The sequence below is a fragment of the Pantherophis guttatus genome, chromosome 5 (assembly GCF_059756535.1).
Source record: "Pantherophis guttatus breed Tessera chromosome 5, ASM5975653v1, whole genome shotgun sequence".
Taxonomy (NCBI): Eukaryota; Metazoa; Chordata; class Lepidosauria; order Squamata; family Colubridae; genus Pantherophis; species Pantherophis guttatus.
In genome coordinates, this window is record NC_142067.1 from 79,481,672 (window position 1) to 79,498,950 (window position 17,279).

The window sequence follows — 17,279 nt, forward strand, 5'->3', positions numbered from 1 at the left end:
TGAGCTGTGCTGATAAATTGGCTCATTTGGTCCTGTAGCTCAATGACTATAATGCCTGATAGGACTTTCCATGTTGTAGGGAGGCAGGTTATTGGCTGATAGTGGCTGGTGCTGTTCTCTTATGGGGGTCTTTCATGATCAGCACTATCCTTCCCTCAGTTAGTCACTCTGGCTGGGAGCCTGCTGCTAGCAGCTGGTTCATCCGTGCTGCTAAACATTCATCCACTGCTGTTAGTTTCTTAACCATTAGGTCTGGATTATGTCTGGGCTGGGTGTGTTACGTATTGTAATTAATTACTGAAACCAAGAGCTGAAGTCTTCACTCAGGTCCGCTGTTTAAGTGGGAGAATTGCTTTAAATTGATTGGTTGCCTGGCTGACAGCTCCTTATAAAAGGAGCGCGGTCAGCCAGAAGTTTTGCTGGTTGTTTTACTATACTGAATAAAGAGCCTAACTGAAGATCACTCTGCGTCTCTTCCATTCAAACCCAAAATCTAACACTGGCGACGAAGGTGGGATTGAATGAGAATTAAGACCAAAAAGAGCTGATCACCGTCCCCTCAAAGAGCTGAATGTCGGAGACGATCTATAGTTCGCTGCAGCACCATTTATTGACCATCAACAGATTGGCTTCAGATTGCCTGGCTCGCATCGGTCTTCTAGAAATGGCTGCACTAATGCTGTTCTTCCCATTCAGCCCAGCCTTGGAGACATGGGACTTGTATATAGTGCGATTCGAGTGCTTCCTTGAAGCCAATGATTTCACCGGCATTTCTGACAATCGGAAGAGGGCATTGTTCCTTAGCTACTGTGGCCCGGACATTTTTGAGATAGCCAGAGCTCTCCTCGCTCCAGCGGAGCAACGGAGGAAATACAAAAATCAAATAGTCCGCCATCCTCACGAAAAACAGTTACCATTCACCATGATGATCTAGATCAGGAAGAGCCAACTGATGATGATGACGTCTACCGTTTAAAATCATCAAGGAGACAAGGCACAGCCAATGAAAGGAGAAATATCCTTCATGGGTTGTGGCGGCAACCACCCAAGAGCACCATGCAAGCTCAAAAATGCTATTTGTCAACGGTGTGACAGAAAAGAACATTTAGCTAAAGTCTGTCTTGCCAGCCAACCTGCCAGCCTACCCTACAACCGAAGGGCACAACAGAAACCACAGAAACGGGGAAGAGTGTTACGCTATCTTCAAAGGCACCTGTTGGGCAGAACCTTTCATTGGACAGGCCAACCTCACATATTTAAAAAAAATTAATGTAACCGTCCTAATCGAGGGTGCCTCTTGTCGGATGGAAGTAGATACCGGGTTCTCCATGACCATCATCTCGTGGAGCACAATTAAGAAGTTAGTTCTGAGACTCTCCAAAAGCCAACTGAGACATCAACGCCTTCATCTCTGAGACTATCAAGGCAACAGCATTCCGGTCATCAGAAGCAGAACCTTTCAAGTCTCATTTTAAAACTTTGTAGGCCACCTGTGACTGATTATAGAAGACGGTGCCCTACCAAGCCTGTTGGGGCTGAACTGGTTTTCCTCTTTGGGCCTGGGAGTTATTGGTATCAACTCTATCAGTAGCTCCAATGTTGAGACCCTGATTCAGGAGTTCGCTGATGTTTTCAATGGAGACCTGGGCAAATATACCGGAACGCCCATATCTTTCAACCTGGACCCTCAGGTCACACCTATACGCATGAAGCCACGCAGGGGCCCATTTGCTCTACATTCCAAGGTAGACGAACAATTAGATAAGCTGATTGCCCAAGGAGTCTTGGAACCCGTCAACTATGCCAAGTGGGAGACACTCATAGTGATGCCTATCAAGCCAGATGGCTCAGTCACAGGTGAAATTCAGCTGGTTCTCACTGGTTCGCCCGAACCGTTAAAATTGCTTAGGCAGTTCGGAGAACAGGTTTTTTTTCTCTCTCTCTCTCTCCCTTCAGTTAATAGCTCACTTAACAGTTGCAGTTGGAATGCAGCCGATACATGCTGAATCAAGTCAATAAACAGCAGAAACTGACAGGATTAGGGCAGGGAAACCCATCAATTATCCATCTAGAGATGGGATTAACTTCTTCCCTTCAGGAAGAAGGACAAGTTTACAAACTTTTTCACTATAAAGAGTATTAAGTAACACTTCTGTGATCAGTTGATACTCCCTGGAGTTTCCCAAGACCTTTTATAGCTGCTACAATGTTGGCTACTTCTTGTTTCTTCCTGGGGGAAAAGATACAGGAGGGGACAATGATGCAACTTGATCATACAGGCCATGAATTTAATGCATGTGTGGTCCAGCCAGCTATATTGCTTCTGCTGTGAAGCACCCAATTTAGAACACACAGAACATAGAATATAGAGTTGGAAGGGTTAATGGCATTTGGCAGCATGCCCAGGCTTTCAATTAGCCTGAGCAGCTGCTCTTAGTTTCCCTCTCAGTTGCTGCTTTTGCTTTGGGGTTTACTTTTTTTAAAAATGGGAATGGCTAGAATAGAATAGAATAAAACTTTATTACAGTCATCGACCAGCAATAGACATCTCTATTATGAAAATACATGATCTCAAACCTAATTTACATGTGTAAATAAGGATGTGAGCCAATAAGGATGTGAGTAAATGTATTATTATAGATATCTCAAAAAAATTGGCACCAGTTGACATAATTTGGTAACCAATTTTTTTCTTGTGGACATAAATGGGAATGGTTATTTTAAGTTTCCTGCATTGTTTCTGGCACTGTCGTCCTGGGGTGTACTTCCCTCACTCTTTTTGAAAGCCTCTAGTGGTGGAGCACCCACAACTTCTGAAGGCAAGCTATTCCATTGGTTGATTGCTCTCACCCTTAGGAAATTTCTCCTTAGTCCTAGGTTGCTTCTCTCTTTGGTTAGTTTCCATCCATTGTTTCTTGTGCCTTTTGGTGTTTTGGAAAAGAGATTGATTCCCTCATTTTTGTAGGAGCCCCTCAAATTTCCTGACAGAACAGTTAATCAGTGGAACAATTTGCCTCCAGAATGCTCCAACACTGGAAATTTTTAAGAAGAGATTGGATAATCATTTGTCTGAAGTGGTTTGGGTTTCCTGCCTAAGCAGGGGGTTGGACTAGAAGACTTCCAAGGTCGTTTCCAACTTTATTATTCTATTCTATTCTAAATATTGGAACAGTGCTATTTTATTGTGAGTTGGACTAAGAAGAAATTTCCTAAGGGCGAGACCAATCAAGTTGGTTTTGCCCACCCAGTCACATGACCCATTTCCCACAGAAAACACCGGGAGCCACAAAACCTGGGCAGGTGTGGCTGGGGGGAGCCATGTGACTAAGTGGGAGTGACATTGAGTTGGTCACGTCCCTCCACCCAGTCACATGACCACCAAACCACGCCCACAGAACCGGTAGGGAAAAATTTTGAATTTCACCCCTGGGCTTAGTCTGTATTTGGGTGGACTATAAATATCCCTAAGTTTTACACCTTTCTATAATTCCACTAACTGACTAACCTCTCTACAAGTTGTCTTGATATTAACCTCTAACCTCATTTTCGGCCGGTGGGGGTGAGGATATACTGCTGTTCTTCTGATTGTGTAGCCAAACGTCTCTGAGATTGCAGCTGCTGTAATCTGCAGCAGTTCATTGGTTTGAGTTATGGCAGTAGTAGGGATTTTGTGAGGGCTCTTTTGGAATCTTCTAGCATACTATCTGATGATAACTTCTCCCCTGATAATTCACCTTGAGGGTTGATTGTAGCTAGTTTATCAATGATCTTATACCTCATATCACCTACCGTGCTCTGTAATGGAGGCGGTGGCAGTGATGTTCCAGTTTCAGGTGTGGCTGCACATCCAGTTGTTCTTCTGGGTCTTTTGGGGTCTGGAATGTAATGTGTAGTTCATCTAATGTATAGTTGATTTATCTCAAGTTGTGAGAGCAGTTTCCTCTTTGCTGTGTTGAAATGTTGAGTAACTAGCTGTTTCTCAGTTAGAGTGGATGCAGATTTTCTGTCATCAAATATCCCCTCTCATTAGGTCTACTGTTGTAATAGCATTCCATCAATTCCAGATTCTCTTGTGTAAGTCTATCAATTGTTTCTTCCAGTAGCCCATTTGTCGTCAGATTGTTCTGGTTCCCCAAGATCTGACAGAGACCTTGTTAACTTCAGGGCCTCATCTGAGCTGGCATGACTCTCCTAGTTCATGTCACTCATATTTGAGGTATAGACAATGAGTGTTAGGGGGTCTTTGCCTAAGGACCCCTATTGGTAAAGTAGGTAACAGTCGAGATTTGAACCTTGGTCTCCCACATCAAAGGCTACAAATAGTGTAGCCACTACACTATTCAGCCACGTCTATCTCTCCCTCCCTCCCTCCCCCCCTCTCTCTCTGTATGTTAAACTATTGAAGATGAGGAAACGCACCCTGACTTTTTTTCCTTTTATTGCTTTTGTTAAGGAGGAAAAATAAGCATTATTTATGTCGGATTTGCAGAGCTTATAATTTGAAAAACGTAAATATTCAATCAATCATTGCAATTTTCTTTTAATATAGAGCCATTATACTGAAAATTCACATGCTGATATTGCAACCAACCGATTTAAAAGACAAATTGAAAATCCTGAAACAGTTCAAAGACCCATCAAGGTATAATTTTAATTTTACGGAATTCTACTGGATCAGTAGAAGTACCTTTCTCTTTACAATATAGTTACCGTTGAATATTACCACACAGACAATAGAAGGTCATTACAACTAGAATAACTGAATGAACTATATTTTCTTAAAAAATTAGTTTACTCCAGTAAAAAAAGTGCTATGATCCTAGGAAAATATTCCTGTTATAGAAGTACTTCGTTTAAAAAATAAATATGTCCTGTTTCTATTCACAATAGGAAAGTAGATATCTAATTAAATTTGAAACAACTTTTTAAAATTCAAAACTGAAACATTGACGGAATCATTAAGTGACATAAAAATGTCCTTAATAACAGACTCCAACTCAGAATTAAGCATCCTCGTAGCTCCCTCTAGTGATGAAAGACATCTGTTTGTTTGTTTGTTTGTTTATTCCTCTTCCTAGCCAATCAGATTCCATAAAAATCAGCAAATTTCAACCACCCACAAGAAAACAATACAGGGCTACACATTATTTTAGAAGTAGTAGATTAATACCACAACTTTTATCTTTATATTTCATGAGAAAAAGTACTCCACGCTTCCTTATTTTGGCTGCCTCTAGCAATCCTCTTCCTTGTCATTTAGTAATAAAGAATTACTAAACATTCAGAGCTTCAAAAAGGGGTGATAAGCTGTAACTAAAGAGACCTTTTTTAACTTGGATAATAGTCTCATAAATCGTTTAACAAATGAAGAGCACAGTTTATTGTCCATTTCAAAAGTAAATTCCAAAACAGCTGTTTTATCCAACAATGATGTGATTTCGACCCCGCTTCCCAGCTTCTGCTTACCAATTATTCTGGAAGCCGGTCTTCTAAAACTGCTTGCTGGCTGTTGTTATTATTGGAGGATCTTGAGGGATGATTCTGGGACTTTCCTTAACCTCGGAAAAGGAAGCCTGTTTCTTCTATTGTTGAGTTGGAAAAACGAAAGTCCAGAGAGAGGAAGTGGTTACAAGGAGACCTTTGTATGTGCACTAGTGTCTATGAAACATTGTCTCTAAATATATGTGTGACATAGCAATATTTTCTCAATTTTTAATGATATTTAATAACGTGTTCTGATGTGTTGTAAATTTTATTTTTAGGTTGTATTTAATGTTCGCCAATAATATCTAAACCGTTTAAATTTGGGAATATAAAGTTGGATTGATGGAACTAAAGGGGCAGTAGATAAACCAAGAAGAAGCAAAAATTTAAAAAGTTAGCACATGATAATATTTGGAAAACATTAGGATGTTGAGGATGACCAACCTAGTTCAGCTAAATCATCTATAATTATCATAATTATACTAGATTTCCTAAATAATCAGTAATAAGACCAGTTATTCCTACATATTCTTGAAAATTAATGGCAGTATTATACTTCTGAACATTATTTTGTGTATCATGATTTCAAATTATAAGACACAAAGTTTCATAAAAAGTTAGCACATGATAATTGTTAATGGGGTAGGGAGGCTGTAGGCACTCATTCAAAACCCCGTTTTTTATGTGTGTTGTGCCACACATAAAAGGGAACGTTATCTCCCCTGCTGATGTTTTCTTGAATAATGTTTCTGGATGATATTCTAGCTAATGGGGTTTGGGGATAATTTTTTAAAAACATTTTGTTCCTTTTACTAGAATATGGGCAGAAGCCTAACATTTTTCTTTAAAACCGTAGTGTGTGTGTGTGTGTGTGTGTGTGTGTGTGTGTGTGTGTGTGTGTGTGAGCACGCGTGCACACATACATGTATACGCAAATACAAATTATACTTACAATACTTGATTCGTCTATTAAGCATTACTCAGGTAAGATTCTAAAAACTATTAAATGATTTTTTTTCTCAACAGTACAGTTTTATTGATGGGCGCCCTCACTTCAGATCAAATTTAGTACAAAAGGGCTTGTATATACAGGCTAAATACCAGCGGTTACGTTATGCTGGTGCAAGAGGAGTTACTACTTATAAAATCAGAGAAGAACTTTTGCGGAAACAGTAGGTAAATGAATTATTTTGGGTGAAAATTTGAATGGTTGTCAAGAAAAATATTATTATGGTTAATGACAAGAATTCCACAAATGGACAACAAAATGAAGTCTAAATACAAATGACTGTATAGATGACAATTATACTATCACTGCAATCAAATCATGGCAAATTCTACAAAAATTGTAATAAAACAGTTGTCATTATCCTGATAAATGTCAAAGATAGAAATTGAAAGGCTTTTTTTATTGTAACAATTACTTATACATTTTTAATGCAAGTATGATTTATAAATTCTGTGTTTCCCTGAAAATAATACCTACCCAGAAAATAAACCCTACCCTGATTTTTAAGGGTGTGCCTAATATAATCCCTACCCCAAAAATAAGCTCTACTGAAGTGGGTGGACATGGCCAATACAGGAGGCAGCCCAATCACATGTCCCCTCACAAACAAGGGGAGCGATCCCTGAGGTGGCGCTGAGCATGACGACTCCTTCCCTTCCCCAGTCACCTCATGGAGGCTTTGCCCCTTAATCACAGCCCTGCAGATCGGCTGAGTCAGTGAGGGCCTGGAGCTGCCTCTCATTCTGTCTCTCCAGGCTCCTGTAGATGTTTCCGGCACACTCTAGCCAGCGCTGGCATTGCCTGTGGCACCAGGCAACCTTGTAGCTGAGGGCCCCTTTCTTCCGCAGCTCACCTTGTGGCTCTGGAACAGGCGGCAACCACGGTTTGCACTGTGCCAGGCCTGGAGTTTGGGTCTTGCTCAGGCTGCTGCTACCGTTCGAGGCAGAAGGCCATGCAGTGCATCAGAATCGTCTCTCCCCTGTGCCTCTGCCCGGCTGCTGGGCCTGCTGCACCTGCTGCTGCTGGCTTCGCAGGGTCTCTGCTCTCCTGACTGCACTGCTCTTGGCCGGCCTGCTGGGCTGCTCCTGCCTGGTGTGGGGCAACTCGGATCAGATCTACAACCTCTGGGGTGCCTCCCCTGCCGCCGGCCTGCCCGGGCCGCTTCACCAGTGGTCGTTGGAGCGATGGAGGGAGGGGGAGATCTCTCCTTCTTCCTTTGTGCCCTAAAACCCCATCTTCCCTGGCTGCCAAGCCAGCCCTGCCAGGACGAGGGTTAATTAGCGGAAGCTGCAGAGACCTCCAGCCTTGCAATCCTGCATAAGGAAGGTGGAGGTTTGTTCTTGAACTGCCGCAGAGCATTGCACTGGGAGGCCACTGCAGGTAACATTGAGTTGCACGTCTTGCTCCTGACGCACCACATGGCCTTCTGCCTTGTAGTAACAGCCTGAGCAAGACTCGAACTCCAGAGTCCCAGGAGCAGCAGGCAGAGGCCGGGTTGTGCTGAGTGCTTGAACCATTGCAGCTGCAGGCAAGTAGACAGAGGGCGGGGATGGCGATAGCAGCACTTCCACTCCTGTAGGTGAAAAGAATATAACATCCCCGAAAATAAGCCCTAGTGCTTATTTTCAGCACAAAAGAAAATAAGACCAGAAACATGGTACATACCATACGAGTATTCATTTATTATATTTATATTCTCTCTGTCAGAGTAGTAGTTTGGTTTCATGATAATCTCATGAATCATAATCTTTTTTTTTTTAAACAAGTTTTATTGGTTTTTTTTCTTTTCTCTTCTCCCACCTTCACCCACATCTTTCTTTTTTTTTTTTTTTTTTTTTTTGAACAGAGTGTTGGTCGTTTCTTATCTTATACAGTTAGTCAAATTCAAATACATTTTACTCAATTACAATTTTTGTCAATATCGTCTTCCCCCCCTTTCTTTTTTTTTGAATATACCTCAGTATTTCTATACTTGCATATATAAATACCTTCTTCATTTATCCCTAAATTCTAACTTTGCTAGTTGTACATATTTATTCTCTTTTCTTCTTTAACAATTAATTCTTTTTCCTAATATATTTATATTTATTTGTTCAGAGCTGCCTTTCTTCCACTTCATCTTCTTTTTTTATTGTACAGCAATCTTTCTCCTCAAACCTAGCCTCTCTCTTCTCCTTCCAACTTTCTTTCCCCACCTTCTCTACTTCCCCTTCCCTTCCCTTCTCCTTCTCCTCCTCTCTTCCCCCCTGTCTTACCTTCTCTCTTACTCTGCTTCTCCTTCCCTTCCTTCCTCCTTATTCTTCCATCCCTTTCTCTCCTTCCTGCTCCCCTCCAATTCCTTAATCTCTCTCTATTGCTGTATTCATTTTCAATTTAATGTTTTCCATTGTGGAGTCCAGGCAACCCCGATCCCTTGTCTTTTTAATTATTAACAATATATTTCATCTTATTCTCTTTTTTCCTTCAAATCTTTACTCAAACACTTTTCTAATCTCTTGTTTTTTTTACTTTTACCAATATATTTTTTCTACTTTACTTCTTGCAAGTATAACATTTAAATCATTTTTATCATTTCAATTTCCTTCAGTTTTACATTCAATTTCAATCATTAAATATATTTCTCAAAACATTTTAACAATATATTTCCACGTATTCAAATATATATTTATAAAGCACATCTTAATCCTTTCTCATTTTACCCAATCCAATTAGTTCTTAAAATATTAATTTGTCTTCTTTTCTCTTTTTAGTTATGTTTCAAATATATAGTTTGGAATATTCCAAATATTACATTTCCCTCAACTGATTTATTCGGATCTGGATGGGGAGAAACAAGCTCAGACTCAACCCCTCCAAGACCGAGTGGCTGTGGCTTCCGGCGTCCCGGTATAGTCAGCTAGTACCATCACTGACAATAGGGGATGAGATCTTGCTCCCCACAGAGAGGGCCCGCAACTTGGGTGTCCTCCTGGATTCATGGTTATCTTTAGAAGATCATTTGACGGCCGTGGCCAGGGGTGCCTTTTATCAGGTTCGTCTGATCCGCCAGTTGCGTCCCTTTCTGGATCGGGACGCCTTGCGCACGGTCACTCATGCCCTAGTTACCTCCCGTATGAACTACTGTAATGCTCTCTACATGGGGCTCCCCTTGAAAAGCACCCGGAGGCTCCAACTGGTCCAGAACGTAGCCGCGCGGGTGATTATGGGCGCAGCTCGTTACACCCATGTAACACCTCTCCTACGCGAGCTGCACTGGCTCCCGGTGGTCTTCCGGGTCCGATTCAAGGTGTTAGTTATCACCTTTAAAGCGCTCCATGGCTTAGGACCTGGGTACCTACGAGACCGTCTTTTGCCACCAATAGCCTCCCACCGACCGGTTCGTTCTCACAGGGAGGTACTACTCAGGGTACCGTCAGTCAAATTATGTCGACTGGCGACTCCCAGGGGGAGGGCCTTCTCTGTGGGGGCTCCAACCCTTTGGAATGAACTGCCCCCGGAGATACGGAATATCCTTGATCTCCGTGCTTACCGCTGTGCCCTCAAGACCCTGATGTTCCAACAGGCGGGGCTAAACATACGAACATGTGAATTATTTTTTAAATGTTATCTAATTCTGGGTTTTATTTGATTGACCAAACTAAGTAATAATTTTAATTAGCAATTTTATGATGTTTGTGTGTCTATATTTTTCTTGACTGTACACCGCCTTGAGTCCTACGGGAGAAAGGCGGTATAGAAATATAATAATAATAATAATAATAATAATAATAATAATAATAATAATAATAATAATAATAATAATAATTCATATTGTTAAAACTTATTCTGTAAACCTCCAATATTATTGAGCATGTGACATTTATTATAATTTTCCCTTTGTTTCTACTTTTCTTTTCCTTTTTCGTATCTTTTCATTATTAATATTTTGTATCTTAAAATCGTGAAACCTTTGCCCTTTATTTCCCATTATTTTCCATCTCTTTTCCCTCTTTCTTATATTTCCACTGTAATTCCCAGTGTAATCATTTATATTTTAAATATTTTTCCTTCTCCTCCACCCTCTTTTCCTTCTTTTCCTTTTGTTTTCTCTTTTTCTTCCTTTCTTCTGTATTTTAAAGTTCTGCACTCTCCTATTCTGCCCTATATTTCCCATTGTATCTCCTTTCTCTTTCCTTTTTTGTGTCTCTTCATTGTTAATCCTAGTATGCTTATTTTGTATTTTAAAATCATGAAATCTTTTATTTTGTCATTTATTTCTTATTATTTTCCATCTCTTTTCCCTTTCTTATCTTTCCACTGTTAATCTCAGTGTAATCATTTAAGTTTTTTGTATTTTCCCTGTTCCACCCTCTTTTCCTTTCTTTTCTTTTTGTCCTTATTTAATATTACAATTATTTAATTTTCCATAGTCAGTCTCTTTGTCTTTGTCTTCTTCATTATCCATCTCTCTTTCTTGTTTCTCGTTAGTCATCTTCAGTGCATTCTAGTTCTGTCTTTGCCTCCTCAGATTTCGATTTTCCATGCAAATTTATAATCATTTCTTTTATTTCCAAACACATCGTCTTTATCAGTTCATTAAGTTCCTGTTCCATTTTATTCTTTCTGGGTTGAGTTATTCCAATTTTAAATTGCATTAAGGTCCTTTTTTTATAATCATCAAAGTCTGTCCTCTTGTAGGCAAAACGTATCCTCCTTAGTTCTTGCCAGTTATCTTTTTTTTAAAGTTAAAGGTTTTAAAAGTAAAACAATTCCATGTCATGCTCTTCCTTCTGCAGATATGTCTCTATAATCCACAGTTCCACTTGTCTAATTAACAAATCGCCATTTTATTTGTAATCCACATCCGTGTTTACCTAGTCATAAAAGAGAAAAAATTCAGTTTTCGCATCTTCTTTCAGTTTTATATATCACCAATCAGTTTATAATCCAATCCAAATTGAATCCAAGTTCCAGATTTACATTTCCATTTGTCAATCACTTTTAATTCTTTATTCGGGTTCTTCTATGGTGCTCTTGTCATTCTCACTTTCTCTTTCCATCCGCCATCTCCCCCCACCGCTATTTAGCCACAATTTCCACGCTAGGATAATTTTAGTAATTGTTTAGTAGTTGAAAATGTTTAGAATTTTCTTTTTATTGTCTGTGGGTTAGCCGATCATTCACCCAACACCAGCACTCTGTCCAAATTTTCCCTCCTGCACATTGCTTGCTCCAGAGGCTCCAGCTTCATGGCAATTCACTCTGATCGCTGCCCCCCATCACTGGCTCGGAGAGAGTTTCTCGGGCTATCCAAGGGACTTGCCTGTCCCTCTTTAGACACCGAGCTGCCTCTCTTTCTTCGCTGTCCCTACAGGACAGCTTCGGTCCGAAGACCCCCCCGGTGACGGTTCGTCTGGCTGGATTTTGCCGAGCTCGTCGGAGCCTGACATTTTTCCCAGCCAGTACCGCCGCGCCGCTTCCGGATTCTCCTAAATCATGATAATCTTAAGAGCCGCGGTGGCGCAGTGGTTAGAATATAGTACTGCAGGCTACTTCTGCTGATCACTGGTTGCCAGCAGTTTGGCAGTTCTGGTCTCACTGGCTCAAGGTTGACTCAGCTTCCATCCTTTCGAAATCTGTAAAAATGGGGACAATATGCTGTAAACCGCTTTGAGAGGGCTGTAAAGTACTGTGAAGCAGTATATAAGTTTAAGTGCTGTTGCTATAATCTCGCAAGGTAAATTATGTGAGAGAGGGGGGGAAACTCCATCTTCAATCTATGCTTTATTTCATGATTCCTGATTATTTGTTTCTGAATATAGAAAGCGAAAATAATAAAAATTTGAATCAGCCAGGAAAAGTATACTTACCTCTTTTGATGAAGAGATCACAGCTATATGGTCATCTCTTGAGAATCAGTGTGAGAAACATCATTGGGGCTACCTGATGTGTTTATTTCTACTTCAAACAGCCTTGCAATCAGAAAACAATGTACCACTTTGTTTTGTCTCCTTTGCATCTCTATTCACAGTGCTGCTTGAAATTACTTCTTATGTATTTTACTTTGTATTTGTCTGACCAACTCTTCTTTTCCTTTTAAAGCATTACACTGCTGTTATTCCTTCCTTAGATTTTAAAGCTAAAGGCTTTAATTCTAAGGGAAGAAAATATAACTCTGGATAGCTTTCAGTAAATTATGGTTCTGCTGAGTTTTCTCCTTTTCTTCTTTTCATTTTGTTTTAGCAACAAGGAAGCAGTGAAAAAAAAGTTTATTAAAGTCAGTTCCATCAAACATTACCTTTCTAATAGCCTTCCAACAGACACTTGAATTGATAATAGTAGAGCAAAAAAAAATAAAATACTTACAGTAACCTGAATATTTTTCAAATTCTATATTATTCTTTTGCCGTCTTTAAAATATAAACTTAAAAGCATACTAATTGTTTTATTGATCTATAAACAAAACTGAGATTCTTTCAGTTTAAAGTGTGGACTGCAAATTAAATGTACAAATTAATAAACAAATAAGTATATCAGTTAAAATATGGCACAGCTAGATGAGTTATTGTACTTTTCAGAGTATAAGACGCACTTCCCCCCCCCAAAAGTGGGTGAAAATTGCTGTGCGTCTTATACACCAAATGTTGCCGAAGCCCCGCTCACCCACCGGGACGCACCCTATGGCCATTTTCTGCCTCAATGCATCATGTTTTAGACCCATTTCAGGCTGCGGGGATCGCCACAGCACATTGCCGCCTCCGTGCATCTAGTTTTTGGCCTCTGCGCACCCCTTTTTTGGCCTCCATGCGTCACACTTTCAGCTGGTTCCAGGCGGGGAGCGGCTGCGATCCCCGCCACCTGGAACTGGCCAAAAATGCAACGCACGGAGGCCAAAAATGCGAAGCGCAGAGGTGGCAATCAGCGGTGATGTGCTGTGGCAATCCCCACAGCCTGGAACAGATCTAAAACAGAATGTGTGAAGGCCAAAAACGCCATGTGCAGAAGACAAAAACGTGATGCATGGAGGCAGTGATGGGCTCTGGCGATCCCTGCAGCCAAGAACAACTGATTGGCGGTGTTCCAGGAGGCTGATTCAACTGCCAATCAGCTGTTTGTGCTAAATCAGGCTGCAATAACCAGGCTGTTGGCTGTTTGCTGCAAGGACGCTATCCAGATGAATGCCAATGGATGCTGGTAGACAGAGGCAGATTTTTTTTTCTTGTTTTTCTCCCCAAAAACTAATGTGCATCTTACACTCCGGAGCGTCTTATACTCTGAAAAATACAGTATATTTTTTCTCTCTTCTCAGCCTTGGAAAGAAACAAAGAATCGTTAATTGAGATTTTTTTAAAGTTAGGCAAAGTGATAGTCCTTTTCTTCCTTTTTCCTGACTAGAAAAAAAGCCATCTTGGGTTCACACATGGTACTAAGCTTATAATGTAATTGGGCTGATTTTGGCAACAGATAATGAATGAAGTCATTAAAGCTTAGCATTACGTAGAACCCAAACCACAATAATTTATACAACAAACATGATTAAATCCTCATGTGGTAAATGCAGTTGGGAAGAATGGCTTGGTTCACATTCAATATTAAGCTTTAAATTCTATATATAAGCCAATGACTGAGTTTTATCCATTACACTACACCAGAACTACTCAACAAACAACATTATAACTTAATCTATGAACCTACCCAATGTGAATCTGCCTAAACAAAACATATTCTTTCCAATGTAATCCTACGTAACTAAGCTAGTATGAAGTACTTGAAATTGTCTTTGTTTCCAGAAAGGGTTAATGCTGTTAGTGCAGAATTGTTTTCTAGAGGCAGAATCAGATGCAGAAAAGGTTTTTATACATAGCCTCTGTTATGAAAATTGGACACTGACCCAACTTACATGACTACCTGTGGTGATCATTGATTGCCCATCTGAGGGCAATATATTTAGTTGACAGCATTTTACAGCATAGTTATATTTGTAAAAGTAGAACTATTTAGGTTGAGTGAATGTTTCTAAATATAGGTGAAACTCGAAAAATTAGAATATCGTGCAAAAGTTCATTTATTTCAGTAATGCAACTTAAAAGGTGAAACTAATATATGAGATAGACTCATTACATGCAAAGCAAGATAGTTCAAGCCTTGATTTGTCATAATTTTGATGATTATGGTTTACAGCTCATGAAAACCCCAAATTCACAATCTCAGAAAATTAGAATATTACATGAAATCAATAAAACAAGGATTGTACATAGAACAATATCGGACCTCTGAAAAGTATAAGCATGCATATGTACTCAGTACTTGGTTTAGACCCCTTTTGTATCAATTACTGCCTCAATGCGGCATGGCATGGATGCTATCAGCCTGTGGCACTGCTGAGGTGTTATGGAAGACCAGGATGCTTCAGTAGCGGCCTTCAGCTCTTCTGCATTGTTCGGTCTCATGTCTCTCATCTTTCTCTTGGCAATGCCCCATAGATTTTCTATGGGGTTCAGGTCAGGCGAGTTTGCTGGCCAATCAAGCACAGTAATCCCATGGTCATTGAACCAGGTTTTGGTACTTTTGGCAGTGTGGGCAGGTGCCAAGTCCTGCTGGAAAATGAAGTCAGCATCCCCATAAAGCTCGTCTGCGGAAGGAAGCATGAAGTGCTCCAAAATCTCCTGGACTTAATGAAGCTCAGTGGACCAACACCAGCAGATGACATGGCTCCCCAAATCAACACAGACTGTGGAAACTTCACACTGGACTTCAAGCATCTTGCAGTGTGTGCCTCTCCATTCTTCCTCCAGACTCTGGGTCCTTGGTTTCCAAATGAGATGCAAAAGTTGCTCTCATCAGAAAAGAGGACTTTTGAACCACTGAGCAACAGACCAGTTCTTTTTTTCTTTAGCCCAGGTAAGATGCTTCTGACGTTGTTTGTTGTTCAGGAGCGGCTTGACAAAAGGAATATGACTTTTGAAGCCCATGTCCAGGATCCGTCTGTGTGTGGTGGCTCTTGGTGCACTGATTCCCGCCTCAGTCCACTCCTTGTGAAAGTCCCCAACACTTTTGAATGGCCTTTTCCTGATAATCCTCTCCAGGCTGTGGTCATCCCTGCTGCTTGTGGACCTTTTTCTTCCACACTTTTCCCTTCCACGTAACTTTCTATTGATGTGCTTTGATACAGCACTTTGGGAACATCCAACTTCTTTTGCAATTACCTTTTGAGGCTTTCTTATGGAGGGTGTCAATGATGGTTTTCTGCACAACTGTCAGGTCAGCAGTCTTTCCCATGATTGTGATTCCTACTGAAACAGACTTAGAGACCATTTAAAGGCTCAGGAACCCTTTGCAGATGTTATGGCTTAATTGGCTGATTAGAGTGGGACACTTTGAGCCTAGAATATGGAACCTTTCACAATATTCTAATTTTCTGAGATTGTGAATTTGGGGTTTTCATGAGCTGTAAGTCATAATCATCAAAAGTATGACAAATCAAGGTTTGAAATATCTAGCTTTGCATGTAATGAGTCTATCTCGTATTTAATTTAATTTAATTTAATTAATTCAATTTATATGCCGCCCCTCTCCGAAGATTCCTTTTAAGTTGCATTACTGAAATAAATGAACTTTTGCACAATATTCTAATTTTTCGAGTTTCACCTTAGGTTCTTAGTGTTTTCCTATGGTTAGCATTCACAGTGTTTTATTATCAGAACCACTTTAAGTATCAATAAAATTGCATTTTAAAATTAGTTAATTTACAGAAATAAAATATTGCTAATAGCAAACTCCAGAAACCTAGCAATTATATAGGATTTTGAAGATACTTGATGCAACAGCAGGTTGTTCCAATCCCTTTAGAGTTCTTTTGGGTGAAGTTTATGAGGATTATTAAATGTAGTAGCACTGGTAAAATTTGGAAATTCAAAATTAGCTTTAGAAAAGTTAAACAAATAAAAATATGAAGCAGCAGATTAATACTTTTTGCTAACAAATTAGAAACTTTTGTATATATTTAATTTATTTTTTATTCCTTTCACAGGAACTGGACATCTGAACTACAGTACTGAAGTAGATAACAAGATTAATTATAGAAGTAACTTTGTATTAAATAATGCTATCAAGAATTGAAATGGAAAAATATATCTAATACTTTAACTTTTCTTTATAAAGATAATTTTATTTTTAGTAGTATAATGTTGCAGGTCTTTTCTACAGTTTTAATAATGTTTTTCAAAAATAGCTTTCAATTGAACATTGTAGGATTGTCATTTTCTTCCTCGTAAAGAGAAGTCTGAGGAAAAAATCCCACCTGAAGGAAATCTTTATTTATTATCATTTTTCCTCTAAGCATGGTTTTATTGCTAGGAATTGTTATACATAAAGTTTATATGTTTAAAGTTTATTGCTTATATAATAAACAAAACAATTATTTACAGCCTGTGATATACTAAACCATATTGTGCCTTTCCTAAGATCTTTGGGTTCATGTACTTCTGAGCTGTTATGATGATGGGACCTTTAAGCATCCTCTCACTATCTACATGTACAGGACAAGCAGATTCCATGTGGAAGAGATAGTCCCTAAGGTATCCTGGTGCCAAGTCCTATAAGGTTTTATATATCAAAACCAGCATTCCAGATTGAACTACTGTAGAAAACCCACCAATAACTACTATTGTTATAGTATAGGTATTACATTATAATGGCAATTTTCACCTGTTATCATTCTGATTGCCATATTTAATGTATTTGTATTTTCTAGGTCATTTTCAAGGGTGATTCTATAGAATGTGTTATACAGTATAATCTAGTATAG

General features: G+C 39.6%; 1 protein-coding gene across 16 annotated transcripts in view; it reads left to right on the forward strand.

Annotated features, from left to right (window-relative positions):
* The window catches only part of BCLAF3 (BCLAF1 and THRAP3 family member 3), a 57,648-nt gene extending 40,750 nt beyond the window's left edge, over nt 1-16,898 (forward strand). For 5 of the 16 annotated variants that reach the window (XM_087895237.1, XM_087895241.1, XM_034434055.3 and 2 more), the window contains 3 exons: nt 4,550-4,642; nt 6,511-6,660; nt 16,503-16,898. In XM_087895237.1, the coding sequence (XP_087751363.1) occupies nt 4,550-4,642; nt 6,511-6,660 (243 nt within the window). In that variant the 3' untranslated portion in view covers nt 16,503-16,898. Of the gene's footprint in view, nt 1-4,549; nt 4,643-6,510; nt 6,661-9,243; nt 9,525-16,502 lie in introns of all 16 variants that reach the window. The other 11 variants (XM_034434063.3, XM_034434046.3, XM_034434080.3 and 8 more) reach the window with 6 other exon arrangements.
* The last annotated feature ends 381 nt before the right edge of the window (nt 16,899-17,279 follow it).